General features: G+C 43.5%; 1 protein-coding gene across 3 annotated transcripts in view; it reads left to right on the top strand.

Moving 5' to 3' along the window:
- The window catches only part of rundc3b (RUN domain containing 3b), a 206,034-nt gene that overhangs the window by 143,158 nt on the left and 38,959 nt on the right, over positions 1 to 23,917 (top strand). For all 3 annotated transcript variants that reach the window (XM_085987901.1, XM_085987900.1, XM_085987902.1), the window contains 2 exons: positions 3,716 to 3,796; positions 10,976 to 11,144. In XM_085987901.1, coding sequence (XP_085844027.1) covers positions 3,716 to 3,796; positions 10,976 to 11,144 — 250 coding nt within the window. The remainder of the gene's footprint in view (positions 1 to 3,715; positions 3,797 to 10,975; positions 11,145 to 23,917) is intronic.

Here is a 23,917-nt window from a genome sequence, read left to right as displayed (position 1 = left end):
TGCAGATGTTCCTGACATCCATCCTCAGTATACCTTTTACCAGTTTGAGTCTATGTCCCCTTGTCCTATAGTTGTGGTTTAACTTGATAAAATACTTAGGATTAACCTGGATTCTAGTGTGTACTAATCCCATGAATTATGCATTCTTGGAAGTGTCAGCCTTGCCCCAATTGCAGCACTGTTATCTCTGAGTATTCTTTTAGAAGAGTTCCATTTATCTTCTACTGAAGTGTTGTTGTTAAGCATCCTCCTCCAATCTATTGGTTTTAAATCTTCACTCATAACTTTGAATTTAGTTGTTGCTCATGGTCTTGAGTTTAATTAGGTCGCAGTTCAAGTTAAGCTTGATCTTTCTGTGGTCACTGTCCCCCAACGAAGCTACAGCTTCCATTTCCTGTATGTTGCCTAGGTCATTTTACAAATACCAGGTCAAGATGAGCACTGCCTCTCATAGCTTCCCTTATACATTGAATCATGAAGCAGTTATGCATCACACTTACCAACTTTGACCCTAAGTTACTTAGGTTTTCACAATTTATATTGAGTTGATTAAAATCACCCATGAAAATAACTTGCCTGTTCTCACATACCCTTTTTATCTCTTCATAGAGCAAGCGGTCTTTCTTGTGTTGACCTGGTGGTCTGTAGCATACACCCCACCCCCCTTCTCCCCTCCATGATTGATTAGAGTTTTTCAAATTAGAGATTTCTATCCAAAGTAATTCTATCTGTAGCTTACCTCCTCTCAGGATCAACTTCATTTACCTCCCAGTTGTCTCTTAACGTATGTCTACACCACCTCCTTCTCTGTCCTTTGAACATTCTATACATCATTCATATTACACCAGAGAACACAACTTTGCCTCCCCTATCTTTGAGTGTACGTGGCTTTTAAAACCCCCATATTATTTCTCCCTTTTTCATTTACCACTATGTGCACTACCACCACAAGGCCTGGTCCTGACCCTTTGAGGAAAAGTGAGAAGGGATGATCGACGTGTACTGTTCGAGTTCCACTGTCAGGTTAGCTTTGTCTATCTAGTGCATATGGCTATCTATTTTCCTGAATAAGGAGTCCCCTACAACCACAGTCCCTCTGTGACTTAGATTATGTCTTGGTTTGAGCTGTCCCCTCTGGTATTCTAGCTACCTTTTTCTTTCAAGACTTTATTATCTCCTGTGGCATTGGGCAGTGTCTGGCATCTATTCGTTATTGACAGCTCACAGGCATCTTTGCAGGCTTTCTTACCATTCCTCCTGCTTTTCCCAACCTTAATCCATCTTCCAGAACTCGATAGACTCTGGAACAGTACCCATGGATTGGAGAGTAGCTAATGTTACCCCACTATTCAAAAAAAGGTGGTAGAGAAAAAGCGGGGAATTACAGACCAGTAAGCCTGACATCGGTAGTGGGAAAAATGCTAGAGTCCATTATAAAAGATGTAATAGCAGAGCACTTGGAAAGAAGTGACAGGATCGGACAAAGTCAACATGGATTTACAAAAGGTAAATCGTGCTTGACTAATCTACTGGAATTTTTTGAGGATGTAACTGGTAAAATAGATAAGGGAGAACCAGTGGATGTGGTGTATTTGGACTTTCAGAAGGCTTTCGATAAGGTCCCGCATAAGAGATTAGCATGCAAAATTAAGGCACATGGGATTGGGGGCAAGGTATTGACTTGGATAGAGAACTGGTTGGCAGATAGAAAGCAAAGAGTTGGAATAAACTGGTCGTTTTCTGAGTGGCAGGCAGTGACTAGTGGGGTACCGCAAGGATCGGTCCTAGGACCCCAGCTGTTCACAATATATATTAATGATCTGGACGAGGGAATTGGATGTAATTTCTCCAAATTTGCAGACGACACAAAGCTGGGTGGGAGGGTATGCTGTGAGGAGGATGTCGTGAAACTCCAGTACGATTTGGGCAGAAACATAGCAAATGCACTATAATGTGGATAAATGTGAGGTTATCCACTTTGGTGGCAAAAACAGGAAGGCAGATTATTATTTGAATGGCAATAGATTGGGAGAAGGGGAAGTGCAAAGAGACCTGGGTGTTCTTGTGCACCAGTTGCTGAAGATAAGCATGCAGGTGCAGCAGGCGGTTAAGAAGGCAAATGGTATGTTGGCCTTCATAGCAAGAGGGTTCGAGTACAGGAACAAGGATGTCTTGCTGCAATTGTACAGGGCCTTGGTGAGACCGCACCTTGAGTATTGTGTGCAGTTTTGGTCGCCTTATCTGAGGAAGGATGTTCTTGCCATGGAAGGAGTGCAGTGAAGATTCACCAGGCTGATACCTGGGATGGCAGGAATGACGTATGAGGAGAGATTGTGTCGATTGGGCTTATACTCACTGGAGTTTAGAAGATTGAGAGGGGAATCTCATCGAATTCTGTCAGGCCTGGGCAGACTAGATGGAGGAAGGATGTTCCCGATGGCCGGGGAGTCCAGAACCAGGGGTCATAGTCTAAGGATAAGGGGTAAGCCATTTAGGACTGAGATGAGGAGGAATTTCTTCACCCAGAGAGTGGTGAACCTGTGGAATTCTCTGCCACAGAGGGCGGTGGAGGCCAGTTCACTAAATATATTCAAGAAGGAGTTGGATATATTTCTTAAGGCTAAAGGGATCAAGGGATATGGGGCGAAGGCAGGGACAGGGTACTGAATTTGGATGATCAGCCATGATCTCATTGAATGGCGGAGCAGGCTCGAGGGGCCGAATGGCCTACTCCTGCTCCTATCTTCTATGTTGCTATGTATCTCCGCTTCCTTAATTTGATGATTAGCACAGAAGAAAACTATCACAACCTTGTCCCTGGTTCAACTGGTCTCCAGCCCTAATGGTTCTCTCTCAAGGTCTGAAGTTTGCTTGGCCATCTCACTGTGATTGCCCGCATCAAATCTAATACTACCCACTTGCCCCATAAATCCCCTCACTATTGTCTGCTGTTTGTGAGATCTTGCTGTGTGCAAATTGGCTGCTGTGTTTGACTACATTGCAACAGTGACCACACTTCAAAAGTACTTCATTGGCTGTGAAATGCTTTGGGATATCCTTAGGTTGTGAAAGGCACGATATTAATTCAAGTTCTTTTTTTCCTTAGTAACTTGTATATCAATATAAGGTCCCCTCAAGTCTCATTTCAAGGAATTATCATGCCAAACATCAGAATTTACTAATCGTCTGTATGATGGACATCTGCCTTCAGTGTGATGGAAGGATCTATGCACGAGAACTTGTGATGTACAACTCAACTTGAGGTTCTGGTTGCCCAAATCCAAAGCTGTGTACTGGGCTGGCCTTTCACCGGCTTTTGAATCCAGATCCTCATGTGAAGGACTTTGCCAAAGAGACATGTTCACTGTAAGGCTGTCTCCCCCTCTAGGCTGTTGAGCACCACTATAGGCTGGAGGTCTCCCTGCCTATAACTATTTCCCCTTCTTGCTACAAATGAATCTCACACTTTGGTCCTGGAGCTTGCACATTACATACATGTTACTTTCCCCAACTCCCAAATTCTGTAGTTCTGCATGTTTAATTTGTAAATATCAAGGAAAAACAAACATTGTCGATGAAATATTTTTTTGAAATTGTACCATTTATAAATGAGTAAAATATAGTAATGAAACTTTCAAAGGATACCTTGAGGTGTGATCTGTTTAGTAACTGGCTTGAAAGTAGTGAATAAATAATTTATCTTCTTTTCTTTCAGCTTCTGTTTAAAGGGTGAGAGTTTGGATGGCAATTGTCCTGCTGTCATAGACTATACCCCATATCTGAAGTTCACACAAAGGTAGATTCATCCTAATTTGTGTATTTTTTTTCCTCAATGCACCACAATTAAATAACATCTGGTTAAAAATCTCTGGCTAGCTCTACTAAAATTCTCAACCTCAGCATATTTATATTACACTAGTAGGCCATGAGGAAAGATTGAAGGCCAGCTCATACTCAGTAATATTTAGTGACTTTTTGCCCCCAGACTGTGCGCTATTGTTTTCTCAGTCATATTTCGAAATTAGTTCACTGATATCTTAGATAAAACTCCGAATTACTCAGGATACAAGTTATTTAGGTGCAAGGTGGGGTTTTGGTGCTGAAATACACAGGCCACCTATGGACACTTCTATATTATATAGGGCTCCCGACCTGGATCTTGGGGTACCAAATTATGTGCACTGCTTTCTCATGTCACATGCTTCAATGGAGCTGGAGCGGGTCTTCTGAAATCAGAATCCCAGCACTTGGAAAGTAATCCGTTGGTCCTGAGGACATGATAATAAAACTCTATATAACTGCAAGTTCGTTCGTTCTTCTCATTTTAAATCTGTTCTCTGAATAAAAAGGTTTCCAAAGGGAATGATCTAAAGTGTGGATGTTTTACATTGCAGGGTGTAAGACATTGGGGTATATTTTCCTCTCTGTAAACTTAAAAGAAAAAGCCTTTTCTAAACTGCCGTTGGTTTATAGCTGGATTGTTTAACTTTACACTTACAGGAGGCTGTATCCTTGTTTTTCATTTTAGTTATTATAAGGATTCTTTGAACCCGGAACTACTTGTTCTTGACACTAGGTTACACCCCGCTCCTTTGCCATCCTGTACACTTGCTCAGGCTGAATCAAACCGCGCAAAACCTTGGTCTTCTGTTCAACCCTGAGCTGAGCTTTAAACCCCACATGTATCATCGCTACTTCCACCTATGCAGCTTTGCTTGCCTTCATTCCTACCTGAACCACTCCACTACTAAAACCTTTACCCACCTCTAGATTTGATTATTTCAGTATCCTCTTTGCTTTCTTTCCACCTTTCTCAGACTCTTCACTTGTTCAAAGCTCAACTGCCCATATTGTATCCTGCACTAAGCCCTGAATGCACATCATTCCTGTCCCTGTTGACCTACACTGGCTCTGTCCCCCCCCCAATGTATTACATTTATACTCCTCCATCATCTTCAAATTCCTTCATGGTCTTGGACTGCCCGATCTCTGTCTATACAACTTCCTCCAGCCTTGTATTCTCTGTGCTTCCTCTCCCTCATCCTCCACCCCCCCCCCCCCCCACCCACTCCTCTTACACCGGCTTTTGTGCATATCCTAGAACATAAGAACATAAGAAATAGGAGCAGGAGTAGGCCAATCGGCCCCTCGAGCCTGCTCCGCCATTCAATAAGATCATGGCTGATCTGATCCTAACCGCCAATCCACTATCACAGAACCATCTCCTGAATCTAACAGAATTAGACACACGAAATAGGAGCAGGATCAGGCTACACGGCCCCTGGGCCCGCTCCGCTACCCACAGGGCCATGACCGATCCGAACCAAGACTCATGTCCAAATTCCTGCCCGCTCCCCGTAACCCTTAATTCCCTTTACTTCAAGGAAACTGTCTATTTCTGTTTTAAATTTATGTAATGATGTAGCTTCTACAGCTTTTTGGGGCAGCATATTCCATGGACCTACCACCCTCTGAGTGAAATAGTTCCTCCTCATCTCAGTTTTGAAAGAGCAGCCCCTTATTCTAAGACTATGCCCCCTAGTTCTAGTTTCACCCATCATCGGGAACATCTTCCCCGCATCCACCCGATCCAACCTCTTCACAGTCTTATATGTTTCAATAAGATCGCCTCTCATTCTTCTGAACTCCAATGAGTAGAGTCCCAATCTACTCAACCTCTCCTCATATGTCCATCCCCTCATCCCCGGGATTAACCGAGTGAACCTTCTTTGTACTGACTCGAGAGCAAGTATGTCCTTTCTTAAGTATGGACACCAAAACTGTACGCAGTATTCCAGGTGCGGTCTCACCAATACCTTGTACAACTGAAGCAATACCTCCCTATTTTTATATTCTATCCCCCTAGCAATGAAAGCCAACATTCCATTGGCCTTCTTAACCACTTGCTGCACCTGCATGCTAACCTTTTGAGTTTCGTGCACCAGGACCCCCAGATCCCTTTGTACTTCAGTACTTTCCAGTTTCTTGCCATTAAGATAATAACTTGCTCTACGATTTTTCCTGCCAAAGTGCATAACCTCACACTTTCCAGTATTGTATTCCATCTGCCAAATCTCTGCCCACTTACTTAGCTTGTCTATGTCCACTTGCAGGTTTTTTATGTCCTCCTCACTCACTACTTTCCCTCCCATCTTAGTATCATCTGCAAACTTTGATATGTTACACTCGGTCCCCTCCTCCAAATCGTTTATAGATTGTAAAGAGTTGGGGACCCAGCACTGACCCCTGCGGAACACCACTAGTTACTGATTGCCAGTCTGAGAATGAACCATTTATCCCAACTCTCTGCCTTCTGTTAGGTAGCCAATCCTCTATCCATGCCAGAATATTACCCCCAATCCCGTGATTTTTTATCTTAAGCAATAATCTTTTGTGTGGCACCTTGTCAAATGCCTTTTGGAAGTCTAAATACACTACGTCCACTGGTTCCCCTTTATCCACCCTATATGTTACTTCCTCAAAGAACTCCAGCAAATTTGTCAAACATGACTTCCCCTTCATAAAACCATGCTGACTTTGTCCTATTAAATTATGATTATCCAAATGTCCTGTTACTGTCTCCTTAATAATGGACTCCAAAATTTTACCTACCACAGATGTTAGGCTAACCGGTCTATAGTTTCCAGCCTTCTGTCTACTGCCCTTTTTAAATAAGGGTGTTACATTAGCAGTTTTCCAGTCTGCCGGGACCTTTGCCGAGTCCAGGGAGTTTTGGAAAATTATTACCAATGCATCCACAATCCCTACCGCCACTTCCCTCAAGACCCTAGGATGTAAGCCATCAGGTCCAGGTGATTTATCCGCCTTGAGTCCCATTATTTTACCGAGTACCACTTCCTTAGTGATTTTGATCGTGTTTAGCTCCTCCCCCCCCTTTAGCCCCCTGTTTACCCAGTGTTGGGATATTCTTAGTGTCTTCTACTGTAAGGACTGATATAAAATATTCATTCAGTGTTTTTGCCATCTCCATATTTCCCACCATTAATTTCCCGGTCTCATCCTCTAAGGGACCAATATTTACTTTAGCCACCCTTTTTCTTTTTATATAACTATAAAAACTCTTACTATCTGTTTTTATATTTTTTGCTAATTTACTTTCATAATCTATCTTCCTTTTCTTAATCAATCTTTTTGTTATTTTTTTGCTGCCTTTTAAAGTTTTCCCAATCCTCTATCCTCCCACTAGATTTGGCTACCTTATATGCCCTTGTTTTTAGTTGAATACTATCCTTAATTTCTTTACTTAGCCACGGATGGCTGTCTTTTCTTTTACACCCTTTTCTTCTCAGTGGAATATATATTTTTTGGAAGTTGTAAAATAACTCCTTAAATGTACACCACTGATTATGTATCGTCTTACCCTTTAATCTATTTTCCCAATCCACTCTACTCAATTCTGCTCTCATACCTTCATAGTCTCCTTTATTCAAGCTTAGCACGCTTGTTTGAGATCCAACCTTTTCACCCTCTAATTGAATATGGAATTCAACCATGTTATGGTCACTCATTCCAAGGGGATCCTTTACTAGGACATTTTTAATTAATCCTGTCTCGTTACACAGGACCAGATCTAAGGTTGCTTGCCCCCTGATCGGTTCAGTTACATACTGCTCAAGAAACCCATCCCTAATACACTCAATGAACTCATCCTCAAGGCAGCCCTGCCCAATTTGATTTGTCCAATTAATATGATAGTTAAAATCCCCCATAATTATAGATGTTCCCTTATTACAAGCCTCAACTATTTCCTGATTGATACTCCGTCCAACAGAGTTGCCAATGTTCGGAGGCCTATAGACTACGCCCACTAGTGCTTTTTTTCCCCCTTATTATTCCTTACCTCCACCCAAACTGTTTCATTATCCTGATCTTTTGACCTAATATCATTTCTCTGTATTACAGTGATTCTGTCCTTTATTAACAAAGCCACCCCACCTCCCCTTCCTTCCTGCCTGTCCTTCCTGATCGTTAAATAACCTGGTATGTTTAATTCCCAGGCACTGTCACCCTGCAGCCATGTTTCTGTAATGGCCACAAGATCATACCCATATGTAGTTATTTGTGCCATTAACTCGTCTATTTTGTTACGAATGCTACGTGCATTCAGATAGAGAACTTTCAAATATGTTTTGTGACACTTAGTTCCTGCTTTTGCCCTTTTTATTACGTTACCTTTTACTCCATCCCTTCTGCCCCTTCCTGACACGCTCTGGTTTTTAATTTCCCCACTGCTACCTAAGTCTATGACCTTCTCTGTTGTCATTTTTATTATTTGCTCTCTAGGAACCTCCCCCCCACTAGTTAGTTTAAAGCCCTCTCTACAGCCCTAGTTATATGATCCGCCAGGACTCTAGTCCCAGCACTGGCCAAGTGAAGCCCGTCCCAATGGAACAGCTCCCTCCTGCCCCAGTACTGGTGCCAGTGTCCCAGGAAGCAAAACCCATTTCTCCCACACCAGTCTTTGAGCCACGCATTTAACTCTCTAATTTTATTTGTCCTAGCCAAATTCGCTCGTGGCTCAGGTAATAATCCAGAGATTATTACCCTTGTGGTTCTGCTTTTTAATTTGGCCCCTAGCTGCTCAAACTCCCTCAGCAGAACCTCCTTCCTTGTCCTATCTATGTCGTTGGTACCAACATGGACCACGACAACTGGATCCTCCCCCTCCAAGTTTCTCTCCAGTCCAGAGGAGATGTCCTTAACCCTGGCACCGGGCAGGCAACACAGCCTTCGGGACTCTCGCTCTCGGCTGCAAAGAACTCTATCTATTCCCCTAATGATACTATCCCCTACCACTACAACATTTCTTTTAACTCACCCCACTTGAATGGCCCCCTGCTCCACGGTGCTGTGGCCAGGTTGTTCATCCTCCCCGCAGTCCCTGTTCCCATCCTCACAGGGAGTAAGAGCCTCGAACCTGTTGGACAAGTGCAAAGGCTGCGGCTCCTCCAACACTACCTCCTGGATTCCCGTACCTGCCTCACTTCTAGTCACACCATCCTGACCCTGGCCACGGACTACATCTGAATTAATTAATCTAATTGGTGTGAATACCTCGTGATACACAGAGTCCAGGTAACTCTCCCCCTCCCTGATGTGTCTCAGTGTTTGAAGCTCGGACTCCAGCTCTTCAACACGGAGCCGGAATTCCTCGAGCAGCCAACACTTACTGCAAATGTGATCACCGTGAGCATCAATGGTGTCCACCAGCTCCCACATATTGCAGCAGCAACACATCACCTGATCTCCCATTCTATGTAATTAATTAAATTTATTAATATTATTCTTAAATACCCTCTGCCCCAATTCTAGATGGTGAATATCACACCTTAGAAACTATAAACCAAAGAGATTTAAGCTTAAAAAGGGAGAAATACTTACCAACCAATCACTTACCCGCTTTCTGGTGACGTCACACTTGGATTACTTTTTACCTCTCTCCTTCCCTCTGAGTTCCCAGACTGGAGACTGGTAGGCCTTACCTGGGTGTCTGGGACTTTTATAACCCCGCCCTGCCGCTCGAGATTCCCGCCGACGCTGTGAGACCTTACCTGGGTGTCTGGGACTTTTATAACCCCGCCCTGCCGCTCGAGATTCCCGCCGACGCTGTGAGGCCTTACCTGGTCTCTGGGACTTTTATAGCCCCGCTCTGCCGCTCGAGATTCCCACCCTTTGTCCCACCATTGGTGTCATGCCCTACAGCTGCCCCAGCCCTACTCCCAGGAACGCCCTCCCTAAACCCTTACAACTGAACAATTCTCTCTCCTCTGCAAAACCCATCTTTATTGAGCAAGCTTTTCAGTACCTCTTTAATTTCCCCCTGTATGGCTCAGCATCTATTTCGCTATCTACCACTATTTGTGAAGCTTTGGGGATTTTTATTTTTACAGTAGTAGCATCATTACATGTAATAGCAAATTGTTAGAAATTTTAACTCACCTTGTCCAGCAGGAACAGGGCAGGCATGCAGTTAAAATAGCTGTGCAAAGATTTACCACTCGATTCCCACCCGTCGCCATCTTAACTGGGTCTGACTCAGGCGGGAGCCTCATCAATGTTTGCTAATCGGGGTCCTATGATGTTATTAGAGCCCTGAATGCATTTTAACAACCTGCTGAGGTGAGACGTCCACTGCAGATACGCACTCAGTAAAACCTGGCAGGGAACAAGAGGAGGCCAAAGCGAAGTCAAAAAGCACCCCCTGTGATTTGCCTTGGTGCCAGCGGGCAGTCAGCTGCCTCTTTCTGCTCGATTTGGGCGAGCATCTGGCTGGTGGGATGTAAATGAGGGCCAGGGGTTAAAATCACCTGGGCCTCAAATTGATGATGCCAGGCGGGTTTGACGCTCACTGTCACCTGCCCACCCGAAACCCACTCCCAGTTAAAACCCTTCCCCTTCCCTGTTGTTTTTGTTGTAGAGTCAGTGAAATAATGACCTTCCAAATGGTTGCTCCAGCTTCCCAACTGAAAACAAAAACATTTAAAGTTCATGTTTTCTATTTTGACCTTTTTAAACTGCAGCTTGTGGTCAATCTTGCTCATATGGCCAGGGGTGGAAATTACTTGAGTATCCATACAAACTATCTATAAAATCTAGTTATTTAGGAACAAACTGTTTAGGTGAGAGGCTATTTCCAGAGGATATCTAGCTTTACAGGTAATGAAACATTAAACCTAAACCATCAAAAATAATTACATGCAGTAAAATGGCAGCCCGCCTGCAGTGTGTTGTCTATTCCAACTTCCCCGTACATAAACTTGCAGGAATCCAACAGGTAATTCTCTGCTAATGTAATGCTCTGTAATCTGATGCATGAGTCGTACTGTTTTCTAGGAAGGCTCCAAGTTACTCTTTCTTCCAATTTTCTGTCTCACCATGCTGATAGTTACAGAATTAATTTACTGCTGCTGTTTCAGCTAAATCTAATTCATGAAATATCATGTTGTTGGCAAAGCTCTGAGAGTATCAGCAGCGACGAGGAGGAGTTGCGGACTCTGGGAAGCAGCGGCAGTGAAGGCAGCACCCCCGAGAACGTTGGCCCACCTTTCATTACCGATGAGCACAGTTGGTACAACAAGTGCAAGCGAGTGGAGCAGAAATTCAGGCTGGCATTGGAGCAGAAGGTAATTGTCATGGCTGATGTGGTGAACTGCACTTTTCATCGGTGGGGAGTAGCCACCATAATTCTCCACTTGATCAGTTCCTGATGTAAACTATGCCCTTTAGGGGAACAGACACTTTTTCCATGCCCTGTGGGACAGAGGTAGAGTCAGAAGGCACAGCACAAACATGTTACCTCCTACCTGGGTAACAGTGTGTGTTTCCACAGGATCAGTGCAATAGAAAATTACATTGTATTGTCTTCTAGTAGAAACCTATATCTAGAAAATGAAAGAAAAGAGATAGATTAACATTTTGGATGCAAGCCGCCTTCGGAACTGTAATTAGAAAGATAAGCGAGCCCCTTTGTGCGGTGAAAGCAGGATTTAAAAAAGGAGAGAAGGAAAAGAGACAATAGATACTCTGAACACCAAGAGGAAATTAAAGGCTCGAATAGTTTACAGACTATTTAGTAGAGAAAACAAGCCAACATTCCAGGCACAGAACTCCAGCCAGAGCTGTGTTTTGAAAAATGATTCACATTGTAAGGACAGATTTACTCCACATGTCCTACACCCATTGCTAAAAAGAAAATGGGGGACTATAAGCTAGGGTCTGAAGTGACTAAAGTCAAAGTTTAGACAAGAGAAATACCCAGGTTTCTGAAGGTTCCATTGAGCTTTTTTGGTGCCGTGCAGGAGGTCAAAGGTGCAAAGGTTCCTGGCATCATTTTGTTGAGAAGAGATGTGTTAATGTTACAGGTGTAATCTTCGTCAGAATCGGAAGGAATTACAAATGAACAGCATTTAAAAAGGACTGAACAAAGGGAATGAGGAAGGAAAACACACGCATGCTCATACGCATACCCACATATGAAGTAATAGAATGACCTGTGAAGTGGAAAACAGGAGAGGGTTAAATGGATGAAGTGATAGAAACATGAGACAAAAGGAGTTGGAATGAGAGAAATCAAAGAAATTAAGGATGCTTATGAGACATACAGAACATGTGAATAGCTGAGGCAATGGTGGTAAGGCGGTTAGAGATGGAAGCACATGCAGCAAGCTCCATTGGTTCACCACCAGAAGATAAGAACTTGTGCAGTGAGAGCAAAAGACAGCTAATCCATTATGGCATAAACTCTGGTTGGGGGGAGGGGGTGATCTGCAGATCATTTATACAGTTGAGTCTCATAAATAAGGAACTGTGAATTGTGCTTTCCCATGTCCCAGTTCCTTGACATTAATGTATAGTTCATTATCTTTAGGTGCAAGGTGGGGTATTGGTGCTTTTTTGCACTATTATATATTATCAGGCTTCACTTTTTATGTCCTTGGAAAAATTGCTGGGTGTGTTGATCTTGAGCTTCCAATGTTGATATGTGTCTTGAGATTCAATCTCACAGTTCATTATCCTTTGAATACCTCTCATCCTGTGATTGCATTACAGTCCTTTGATATACACAAGATAGTGTAAACATCTCTAACTTTTTCAGTTCTGACAAAAGGTCATTGATCTGAAAAGTTAACTCTTGTTTGTTTCTTTCTCTCCACAGATGCTGCCTGACCTGCTGAGTATTTCCAGCATTTTCTGTTTTTATTTCAGATTTCCAACATCTGCAGTATTTTGCTTTTGTACAAGATAGTGGAAACCTGATAACACAAAAAATCTCACCTTCTCTACCTTATTTATAATCTCCCATTGTGAGGAGCAGGCCCAGACACTAATGAAAAGAATAAAGTAGTTTCATTAAAAAAAAGTATTTCCAATTGATAAAACAGCAGCAGAATAAACAAAACCAAACGACAGTGTTGTTACAGATGACCTGGACAGTGTATTAAAGACTAATAAAATGCCGGGGTTCAGATTACTTCATAAACTTCGAATTTCATTCTTGTGGTGTATAGCTTCCTTTTGAGTTAATTTATTTTACAGCTTCAAAGTATTGTCCAAACTAGTTGCAATTCCATTTAAATGTACAACAAATCTGGAACCAGACCAGAAAAGAAAGGTATTCTTTCAGATTAAAATCTTCTGTTAAATGGAGACTGCAGACTGACTGCTAACGTGTTAATGATGCACTTAATGGACACAATAAAAGACTGAAAACAGATTCCAAGATATCTAGTGATGATATCGTCTATACATTGTATGAAAGCCATTTACTCTTATCTTTGTAAAGAGAAGTGAAATGGAAGTAATTGGAAAGAATAGTAATAGAAAGTAAAATAGTAACCAATTAGGCAATTATTAGGGGCAAGCTTGAGGACTATCTATCTGATAACCTAGTAAATAGCAATCAACATGGCTTCAGATGGCCAACCTCGTTGTCTATTATTGAGGAAGTGACTCATCAAATATAGACTGGGAAACCTGTACATGAAAGTCTTTGACAAAGGTACTTGCAAAAGGCTATGCAGTTCAGCATTCTCTTTGCTTTATTAATATGCCTTGACATGTTCAGTGCTGAGTCTACTAACCCTTCCCTGATCGCTTTCAACCGTTAGCTAATTCTACACCATTCACGGAGTATGTATGTGGCTTCAATTTTTTTCTTCCTGTATGCAGCATATTATGTAAGATGGTAATTTTCCACAGCTCTGGCCATTTACAGATTTTTGTGGTAGAATTTCCGCTAGTTTGCTCTGGTTTTACCAGTGCAATTTGCCTGAAATTGGCCAAACCAGCGCAAATGATCAAGGAATTTCAAACGCAAGTTACGTCCAGTGCAAATCGAATTTCCGTGATCTTTTGCGGTGGTTTAAAAAAATCACATTAAAGCTGGCCACGCCCCCAGATTGAATTAATCACCATGGCGAGTTTCCACTAACTGCGCCCGTTTGTGGCCCTTCGAGGAGGCTTTAAAACTTAAGCTTTTTAGGTGCAAGGGCACTAGTGGGCACCTTTTAAAAGATTTTAAATATTAAAATATTTAATTTGCTAAAATTGATTAGTGTACACCAGTGAAACTAATAAATAGTTCTGTATAGTTTTTTTAAGTCATTTTCAGTTATTTAAAATCCGATTACTCACAGATAGTGGACTAGATACTGATTAAAAATGCTTATTTTTTGTGATAAACCCATTTTCAGCTGTATTAATAAAAGTGCACCAGGTTACCACTCTTAAATAAATTGCGGAAAAAAAATAAACCATTGCGTTCTAAAACGCTGCTTGATTGTGCTTGTTCATGGAAGACCTTACGGGGGTGATTTTGCCAGTGCTCAGGGGTCCGGTTTGGAGGCGGGACTGTTGGCAAAATCAAAAAGATTGGCAGCGGGTCCCCAACCCGCCTCCAATCAATCTTCCCGGGAGTCGGGTCCCCGATTTGCGCAGGGACCCGACTCCTAGCAGCGGGAAGAGGATTATAGCCACTTAACTGCTTGTTAACAGGTAGTTAAGAGGCTTTTTCCAATTTTGACACTTCTACTGCGGGCTTCCCGACATCGGGAAACCCCGTCAGGGTAAGTGTGGTGTGCTGTGGGTCTACTGTAATGTTTGTGTGTAGATGACAGCTGCAGAAGTGGTGTGAAGGATCCAATGGGACACTGGTGAGTTGCAGAGGTAAGAAAATGTTGGGAAAGTCATTTTTAATGTGTTTAGAATTTTCTGTACGTGACAAGCTTTGAAGTGTTTGTGTAGTCCCACCTCATTGGGAGAACCTCTCACCAGTGACAGATTGCTTCTGTAACCTCACCTGCAGCTGCCATCTGTTTTAGCCTAAGGAGAGAGTCACTGGAGAGCCTGGGTGCAAGGGCTCACCTTTGTACAGTGATTGTCAGTGTTTGCAGCAGCTCAATGCTGTCAAACGCTGATAAAATCATCTGTCAAAAAGAAATGGTGGGGTGGCCTCTTTGAAAACCGGCAGATGACGCGTCATCAACTGACGTCATCTGACACCGGCTTTCTCTTAATTGGCCGGCAAGCCCACAGGGCGGGCTTAACAAGGCTAATTGACGTAAAATTACATCTGAGTGTCGGACATCGCTGGGGACGGGACTAGAACTCGAAAGGCAGCACTCCTGCCCCAACACGCCTCTTCAGGTAAGATCCCGGTCTACGTTTGTGATTATGCAAATGAGTTTGAACGGAAACTTGAACCATAACTTCACTTTGGAAAACTACTGCAAATTTGAGCACAATTTGCACTTGGATTGCCGATTGTGCCCAAAGCTAAGTGTCGATCTAAATTACAAACAGTCAACACTGATTCCTGATGTACACCATTCAGTACTTCTTGGACCTCATTCTGGGACTTCGTTCTGATACCACTTCAAAGCAAATACCTACTGTTTTGTTTCTTTCCGTCAGTTTCTTACGCATTTGTAAGTTTTGCCTTGAATTCCCACTTGCAGCAAGTATTGGATAAATTGAGTTCCTGGAACAAAAGATCTCTGCTTGGGGAGCGATTGGATCACAAAGAGGATGAGGGGTTTCTGGGTTACCTTGAAGGCAGCTCTAGACCATTCAGGACACATAGTATAGAAAGAAAAAAGTGAGTCACCATCTGCAGGGGCAGCAGAGGGGGCAACAGTCACTGATACAGGGCCCATTGAGTTACAAGAACAGTCCTCTAGATGCATAGTGAGCACAAGATAATTATGGCAGATTTCCAGCAGCCGCAGTATTTTGCTTTTGTATTGGTGTTTAATTCACTGCCAAATCTCTTCCAGGAATGCCCACCTTGAAGAAGTTCTGCTCTTCTCTCCGATGGGATTGCTGTTTGTCTCTTTTTATCTTGTTCACCTTCATTGCTTTCTGTTTCCCTTCTCGTACCTGATAAGATATCTACCAAAACTCGCTTTCACAGCCACATCTCTTTCCTCAGCAACTGTCTCTGGCTCTGACTTATTCCACGTGGATTCCAACTGAACTTTCACCCTTCATGTTTCGAATCTACCCATGATTACAGATATTTCCAAGATATTTAGCTTTCCTCGAAAGATTGCGCTCGCCGCTTCTGAGATCTACGCTCAATGTCATGTGTCGCCACATGCATGCTAGCGACCTCTCTCTTCAGCAGCACCAATTCACTCTATCTCAGAGTTGCCCTGGTCCGCAGTTCCATTTCATTCTTCGCCTCATCCAACAGAAAACTTTGTTTCTTCCTTTCAGGTGTCAAAGACTGCAAGATTCAACAGCTCTTGGGTACCAACTCCCTTCCAGAGCCTTCTTCCCCTTCACTTTCCTTTAATCCCATACCTCCTTCAAATCTCACCACTTGTCGCGTTTTCACTATCCCCTCTGACCTTCTCTCTGACCCCTAACGATCAGTCCTCAGCAAAGACCTCCGCTTCATCCCCTTACGCTCCCACCTCAATGTATTTCGAGCTCGACACGATGCTGAGCTCTTTTTCCATCGCCTTCGCCTCCGCGCCCATTTCTTTGGCCAGGAGTCTTCCCGCCCCCCCCCCCCCCCCTGCACAGCGGACCCCTTCTCCCGTCTTCAAAATTCTCATTCCACCTGGACCCCTCCATCTGGCCTCTTACCCTCTCTAGATCTTTTCATTGGGAACTGCAGGCACTCCTCCCTCTGAACATAAGAAATAAGAGCAGGAGTAGGCCATATGGCCCCTCGAGCCTGCTCTGCCATTCAAGAAGATCATGGCTGATCATTGACCTCAACTCCACTTTCCCACCCAATCTCCATATCCCTTGATTCCCCTAGAGTCCAAAAATCTATCTCAGCCTTGAATATACTCAAAGACTCAGCATTCACAGCCCTCTGGGGCAGAAAATTCCAAAGATTCACAACCCTTTGAGTGAAGAAATTCCTCCTCATCTTGGTCTTAAATGGCCTACCCCTTATCCTGAGACTATGCCCCCTAGTTCTAGACACTCCTGCCGGGGGAAACAACCTCTCAGCATCTACCCTGTCAATCCCCTTCAGAATCTTGTATGTTTCAATGAGATCACCTCTCATTCTTCTAAACCCCAGAGAGTATAGGCCCATTCTACACAATCTCTCATCATAGAATAGCCCTCTCATCCCAGGAATCAATCTAGTGAACCTTCATTGCACTGCCTCCAAGGCAAGTATATCCTTCCTTAGATAAGGAGATCAAAACTGTGCACAATACTCCAGGTGTGGTCTCGCCAAGGCCCTGTACAACTGTAGCAAGATTTCCTTACTCTTATACGCCAACATCCTTGCAATAAAGGCCAACATGCCATTTGCCTTCCTTATTGCTTGCTGTACCTGCATGCTAGTTTTCTGTGCTTCTTGCACGAGGACACCCAAATCTCTCTGAACACCAACATTTGAAAGTTTCTCACCATTTAAAAAATATTCTGTTTTTCTATTCTTCCTACCAAAGTGAATAACCTCACATTTCCCTACATTATACTCCATCTGCCACCTTACTGCCCACTCACTTAGTCTATCTATATCCCTTTGCAGACTCTTTGGGTTCTCCTCACAGCTTACTGACCCACCTAGCTTTGTATCATCAGCAAACTTGGATACATTACACTCGGTTCCTTCATCTAGGTCATTAATATAGATTGTAAATAGCTGAGGCTCCAACACCGATCCTTGCGGCACCCCACTATTTACAGCCTGCCAAACCTGAAAAAGATCCGTTTATCCCTACTCTCTGTTTTCTGTCCGTTAACCAATCCTCTATCCATGTAACTATATTACCCCCAACCCCATTTGTCAAACACGATTTCCCTTTCCTAAAACCATGTTGACTCTGCCTAATCATATTATGATTTTCTAAGTGCCCTGATACCACTTCCTTAACAATGGATTCCAGCATTTTCCCAACGACTGATGTCAGGCTAACTGGCCTGTAGTTCCCTGTTTTTTCTGTCCCTCTCTTGAATAGCGACTTTCCAATCCGCTGGGACCATTCTAGAATCTAGGGAATTTTGGAAGATCAAAACCAATGCATCCTCTATCTCTTCAGCCATGTCTTTTAGAACCCTAGGATGTAGGACGTCAGGTCCAGGGGATGTGTCGGTTTTTAGTCCCAGTAGATTCTCTAGTACTTTTTCTCTACTTATATTAATTACGTTAAGTTTTGGTTCCCCACCATTTTTGATATGCTTTTTGTGTCATCTACTGTGAAGACAGATAGAAAATACTTGTTTAACGTTTCTGCCATTTCCTTATTCCCCATAATAATTTCTCCTGTCTCAGCCACTAAAGGACCAAAGTTTACTTTTGCTACTCTCTTCCTTTTGACATACTTGTAGAAGCTCTTACAATCTGTTTTTATATTTCTTGCTAGTTTTCTCTCATTTTATTTTTTCCCTTTTTATCAATCTTTTGGTCAACCTTTGCTGGTTTCTGAAACTCTCCCAATCCTCAGGCTTACTATTATTCTTTGCAACATTGCAGCACTCTTCTCTCAGGTCCAACCCCAACATTGTCATTAAAGCTGCTGATAAGGGTGGCGCTGTTGTTGTTTGGTGAACTAACCTCTACCTTGCGGAGGCTGAACGCCAACTCTTTGACACCTCCTCCTATCTCCCCCTGGACCATGACCCCACCATTGAACATCAAGCCATCATTTCCCAGACTGTCACTGACCTCATCTCCTCTGGAGATCTTCCCTCCACGGCCTCCAACCTCATAGTCCCCCAACACTGCACAGCCCGCTTTTACCTCCTTCCCAAGATCCACAAACAGGACTGCTCTGGTAGACCCATCGTTTCGGTCTGTTCTTGCCCCACAGAAGTTATTTCTTAATATCTCAACTCTTTTTTTTTCCTCCCCTTGTCCAGTCTCTTCCCACCTACATCCGCGCCTCTTCCAATGCCCTCCGCCACTTTAACAGTATCCAGTTTTCTGGCCCTAATCGTCTCCATTTCACCATGGATGTCCAGCCCCTCTACACCTCCATCCCCCACCAGGATGGCCTGAGGGCGCTCCGCTTCTTCCTTGAACAGAGGCCTAACCAGTCCCCATCCACCACCAACCTCCTCCACCTAGCTGAACTTGTTCTTACAATGAACAACTTCTCCTTTGACACCACTTACTTCCTCCAAATAAAAGGTGCTTCTATGGGAACCCGTATTGTTGTTGGAGATGTCTGTTTGCCTTTTTGTGGGATACGTGGAACATTCTTTGTTCCAGTCCTTACTTGGGTCCCCTCCCTCACCTCTTTTTCCGGTACATTGATGACTGTATCAATGCCACTTCCTGCTCTTTCTCTGAACTGGAAAATTTCATCAACTTTGCTTCCAATTTCCACCCCTCCCTTGCCTTCACACAGTCCATCTCTGACTCTTCCCCGCCCTTCCTCGACATCTCTATTTCTGAGGATAGGCTGTCGACCAATATCCACTACAAGCCCACTGACTCCCACAGCTACCTTGACTACATTTCCTCCCACCCCACTTCCTGTAAGGACTCTATTCCATTCTCTGCGTTTCTCCGTCTCCATCACATCTGTTCTGACAATGCCACCTTCCATACCAGTACTTTTGATATGTCTTCCTTTTTCTTCAACTGAGGATTCTCCACCACTGTGGATGACGGGGCCCTTGACCATGTCCATCTCATTTCCTGCACTTCTGCTCTCACCCCTTCCCCACCCCTTCGTACTGTCCAAGGCCCCAAACACTCCTTCCAGATGAAACAGCGATTTACTTGTACTTCTTTCAATTTAGTATACTGCATTCGCTGCTCACGATGCAGTTCCTCTACACTGGGAAGAACAAACGCAGATTGGTGATCGCTTTGCGGAACACCTCCGTTCAGTCCACAAGCGTGGCCCTGTGCTTCCGGTTGCTTGCCATTTTAATTCTCTACATCACTCTCGCCTCTCTGTCCTCGGCCTCCTACACTGTCCTAATGAAGCTCAACGGAAGCTCGAGGAACAGCACCTGATCTTTCGATTAGGCACTTTACAGCCTTCCGGAGTCGACATTAAGTTCAACAATTTCAGATCATAACCTCTGTCCCCATTTTTTTGGACAGCAGTTGCTGGTAATTATTCTGCTTTTGTCATTTTCAGCTCCTCTGGACCTATCTTTTTCTTTTATTGTTTCATTACCGCCCCCTTTTGCCTTGCACCATCATCCCTTTTGTCATTTAATCTCTCCTCCCTTCCAACCTATCACAAACCTTCCCTTTTGTTCTTTCCTCCCCTCCCCCTTTCCGTGCCTCTTTACTTGCTTAAAACCTGTTACATCTCTAACTTTTTACAGTTCTGATGAAGGGTCATCAACCTGAAACGTTAACTCGGTTTCTCTCTCCACAGATGCTGCCTGACCTGCTGAGTATTTCCAGCATTTTCTGTTTTTATTTCAGATTTCCACCTTTGCTTTTGTTTTAAATAAATTCTTAGTATCAGTCCTAAATTTACCTTTTATTAGTTTGAACCTGTGTCCTCTTGTCCAATGTTTTCAACATCATTTAAAATAATATTCCAGATTTACATTATCCAATCCCTTATCTATCATACCTTGACATGATCACCTCGGATAGCACAGGCTGAAAAGCTTGCTGCTTCAATTTTACCTCAAAACTCAGCCCTTTAGCACCAAGGATCAGCCTTGTGGCTCTTTGCCCACCTCCAGTGCTTGAATGTCTCTTGTGTGTCTCAGCAAGCAGAATATATTCAAGCTGCAATCTGACTAGAGCACTGTATAGTTTGATCATGACTTCCTGTGACTTGTTTTCCACTGTTTTGGCGGTGTAGTAAACGTTCTAGTTGCTTATGCAATTGCTGATCTGCACTGGTCGGACATTAACATTGAGTCCACTAAAACTCTTCAGTCTCTTACAACTTTATCCGTAACTAGTTCAACACCATCCATGGATTATGTGCGTTGCCCATTTTTTCTTCCAATGTGCAGTATTCTGGATTGAAGGATGGTGAATAATATTTTTGCACCAATTTTTACAAATGACGGTGGAAGTGAGAGAGAACGTAAGTGTACCAGAAGACGATGCAGAACTATTGTTAGAGATGGGTAGGATTGATTGGGGAATGTCACTCAAAGGGTTGACGGTGGATAGGCGATGGCAAGCATTCAAAGACTGCATTGATGAACTACAGAAATTGTTCATCCCAGTTTGGCATAAAAATAAAACAAAAAAGGTGACTCAACCGTGGCTAACAAGTGAAATTAGGGATAGCATAAGATCCAAGGAGAGGACATATAAATTGGCCAGAAAAAGCAGTAAACCTGAGGATTGGGAGCAGTTTAGGATTCAACAAAGGAGGACAAAGGGATTAATTAAGGGGAAAATAGAATATGCGAGTAAGCTTGCAGGGAACATAAAAACTGACTCAAAGCTTTTATAGATATGTGAAGAGAAAAAGATTGGTGAAGTCAAACGTAGGTCCCTTGCAGTCAGAATCAGGGGAATTTATAATGGGTAACAAAGAAATGGCAGACCAATTAAATACATATTTTGGTTCTGTCTTCACAAAGGAGGACACAATAACCTCCCAGAGATGTCGGGGAACATAGGGTCTGATGAAGGGGAGGAACTGAAAGAAATCAGTATTTGTAAGGAAATGGTGTTAAGGAAATTGATGGAATTGAAGGCCGATAAATCCCCAGGGCCTGATAATCTACATCCTAGGGTACTTAAGGAAGTGGCCCTAGAAATAGTAGATGCATTGCTGATCAGCATCCAACATTCGATGGAATCTGGAACAGTACCCATGGAGTGGAGGGTAGCTAATGTTACCCCACTATTCAAAAAAGGTGGTAGGGAGAAAACGGGGAATTACAGACCGGTAAGCCTGACATCGGTAGTGGGGAAAATGCTAGAGTCCATTATCAATGATGTAATAGCAGAGCACTTGGAAAACAGTGACAGGATCGGACAAAGTCAACATGGATTTACAAAACGTAAATCGTGCTTGACTAATCTGGAATTTTTTGAGGATGTAACTGGTAAAATAAATAAGGGAGAACCAGTGGATGTGGCATATTTGGACTTTCAGAAGGCTTTCGATAAGGTCCCACAAAAGAGGTTAGCATGTAAAGTTAAGGCACATGGGATTGGGGGCAAGGTATTAACTTGGATAGAAAACTGGTTGGCAGACAGAAAGCAAAGAGTTGGAATAAACGGGTCTTTTTCCGAGTGGCAGGCAGTGACTAGTGGGGTACCGCAGGGATCGGTCCTTCGACCCCAGCTATTCACAATATATATTAATGATCTAGACAAGGGAACTAGATGTAATATCTCCAAATTTGCAGATGACACAAAGCTGGGTAGGCGTGTGTGCTGTGAGGAGGATGCCGAGAAACTCCAGGATGATTTGGACAGGTTGGGTGATTGGGCAGAAGCATAGCAGATGCAATATAACGTGGATAAATGTGAGGTTATCCACTTTGGTGGCAAAAACAGGAAGGCAGATTATTATCTGAATGGCAATAGATTGGGCGAAGGGGAAGTGCAACGAGACCTAGGTGTCCTTGTGCACGAGTCGCTGAAGGTAAGCATGCAGGTGCAGCAGGCGGTTAAGAAGGCAAATGGTATGTTGGCCTTCGTAGCGAAAGGCTTTGAGTACAGGAACAAGGATGTCTTGCTGCAGTTGTACAGGGCCTTGGTGAGACCGCACCTTGAGTATTGTGTGCAGTTTTGGTCACCTTATCTGAGGAAGGATGTTCTTGCCATGGAAGGAGTTCAGCGAAGATTCACCAGGCTGATACCTGGGATGGCAGGTATGAGGAGAGATTGGGTCGATTGGGCTTGTACTCGCTGGAGTTTAGAAGATTGAGAGGGGATCTCATTGAAACTTATAAAATTCTGACAGGACTGGACAGACTAGATGCAGGAAGGATGTTCCCGATGGTCGGGGAGTCCAGAACCAGGGGTCACAGTCCAAGGATAAAGGGTATGCCATTTAGGACAGAAATGAGGAGGAATTTCTTCACCCAGAGTGTGGTGAACCTGTGGAATTCTCTAACACAGAAGGCAGTAGAGGCTAATTCATTAAATATATTCAAGAAGGAGTTGGATATATTTCTTAAGGCTAAAGGGATCAAGGGGTATGGGGAGAAAGCAGGGACTGGTACTGAATTTGGATGATCAGCCATGATCACACTGAATGGCGGAGCAGGCTTGAGGGGCCGAATGGCCTACTCCTGCTCCTATCTTCTATGTTTCTATAACTGTAGGAAAGGAATTGGCTCTTCTAATGGAAGCAGAAACTACAGCTCTGTGCTTTGATCGGAGGGCAGCATTGGGAGAATGTCTGGCTGTGTTATGAACTCAGCCTTGTTTGGTTGTTATTTTTCACCTTTCCTAGATGCAGCTGAAAAAAATAGAGGGGTCTCACTTCTTGAATTGTGAAATTATGTGCCTGCTTTAATTACAAAACAAAACTGAAAATGTATCCATAAATAGATAAATGCGTCCTGTTTTTGAGGACATCCAAAGCAGCTGTGGAGGACCGCCTCCATTTCGCTGCCAGGAACATCTGTCACTCGTCTTCGGCTTCCAAGTTCTGACTGCAAGTCCGTGCGGTTCCTGGCTTTACCTTCTCGGTAAATCGGTGTTCCCCAGCTTGATCCCTTCTTGCCAAGTCGGCCAAAATCTCGAGTTTGAACCACCCCCCGTCAGCCAAGCCTAGCTCCGCCACTAATTCTATTACTCTTAATTAAAATCAGAAAGCCAGCAGTACCTTCACCTTTCCACATTTGTCTTGTATTTGTTTTCCATGCAGTAGGTTCCCGATTAAGAAAATAAGCAGTTCGTGGACCTCACCAATGCTTGTGGGGTAGGGGGAAGGGCATGATTCAACTCTTCTGTTTTTCTCTCCCTCCTTTCAGCGTTATCGTCGCTATGCTCACATCCGCTTTGGTTGAGATCAGAAATGAA

This window comes from Somniosus microcephalus, chromosome 5, assembly GCF_052327205.1.
Source record: "Somniosus microcephalus isolate GS21.2 chromosome 5, FLI_Smic_1.0, whole genome shotgun sequence".
Lineage (NCBI taxonomy): Eukaryota > Metazoa > Chordata > Chondrichthyes > Squaliformes > Somniosidae > Somniosus > Somniosus microcephalus.
Note: the sequence above shows the minus strand (reverse complement) of the source record. Positions and strands in the feature narration are given on the sequence as shown.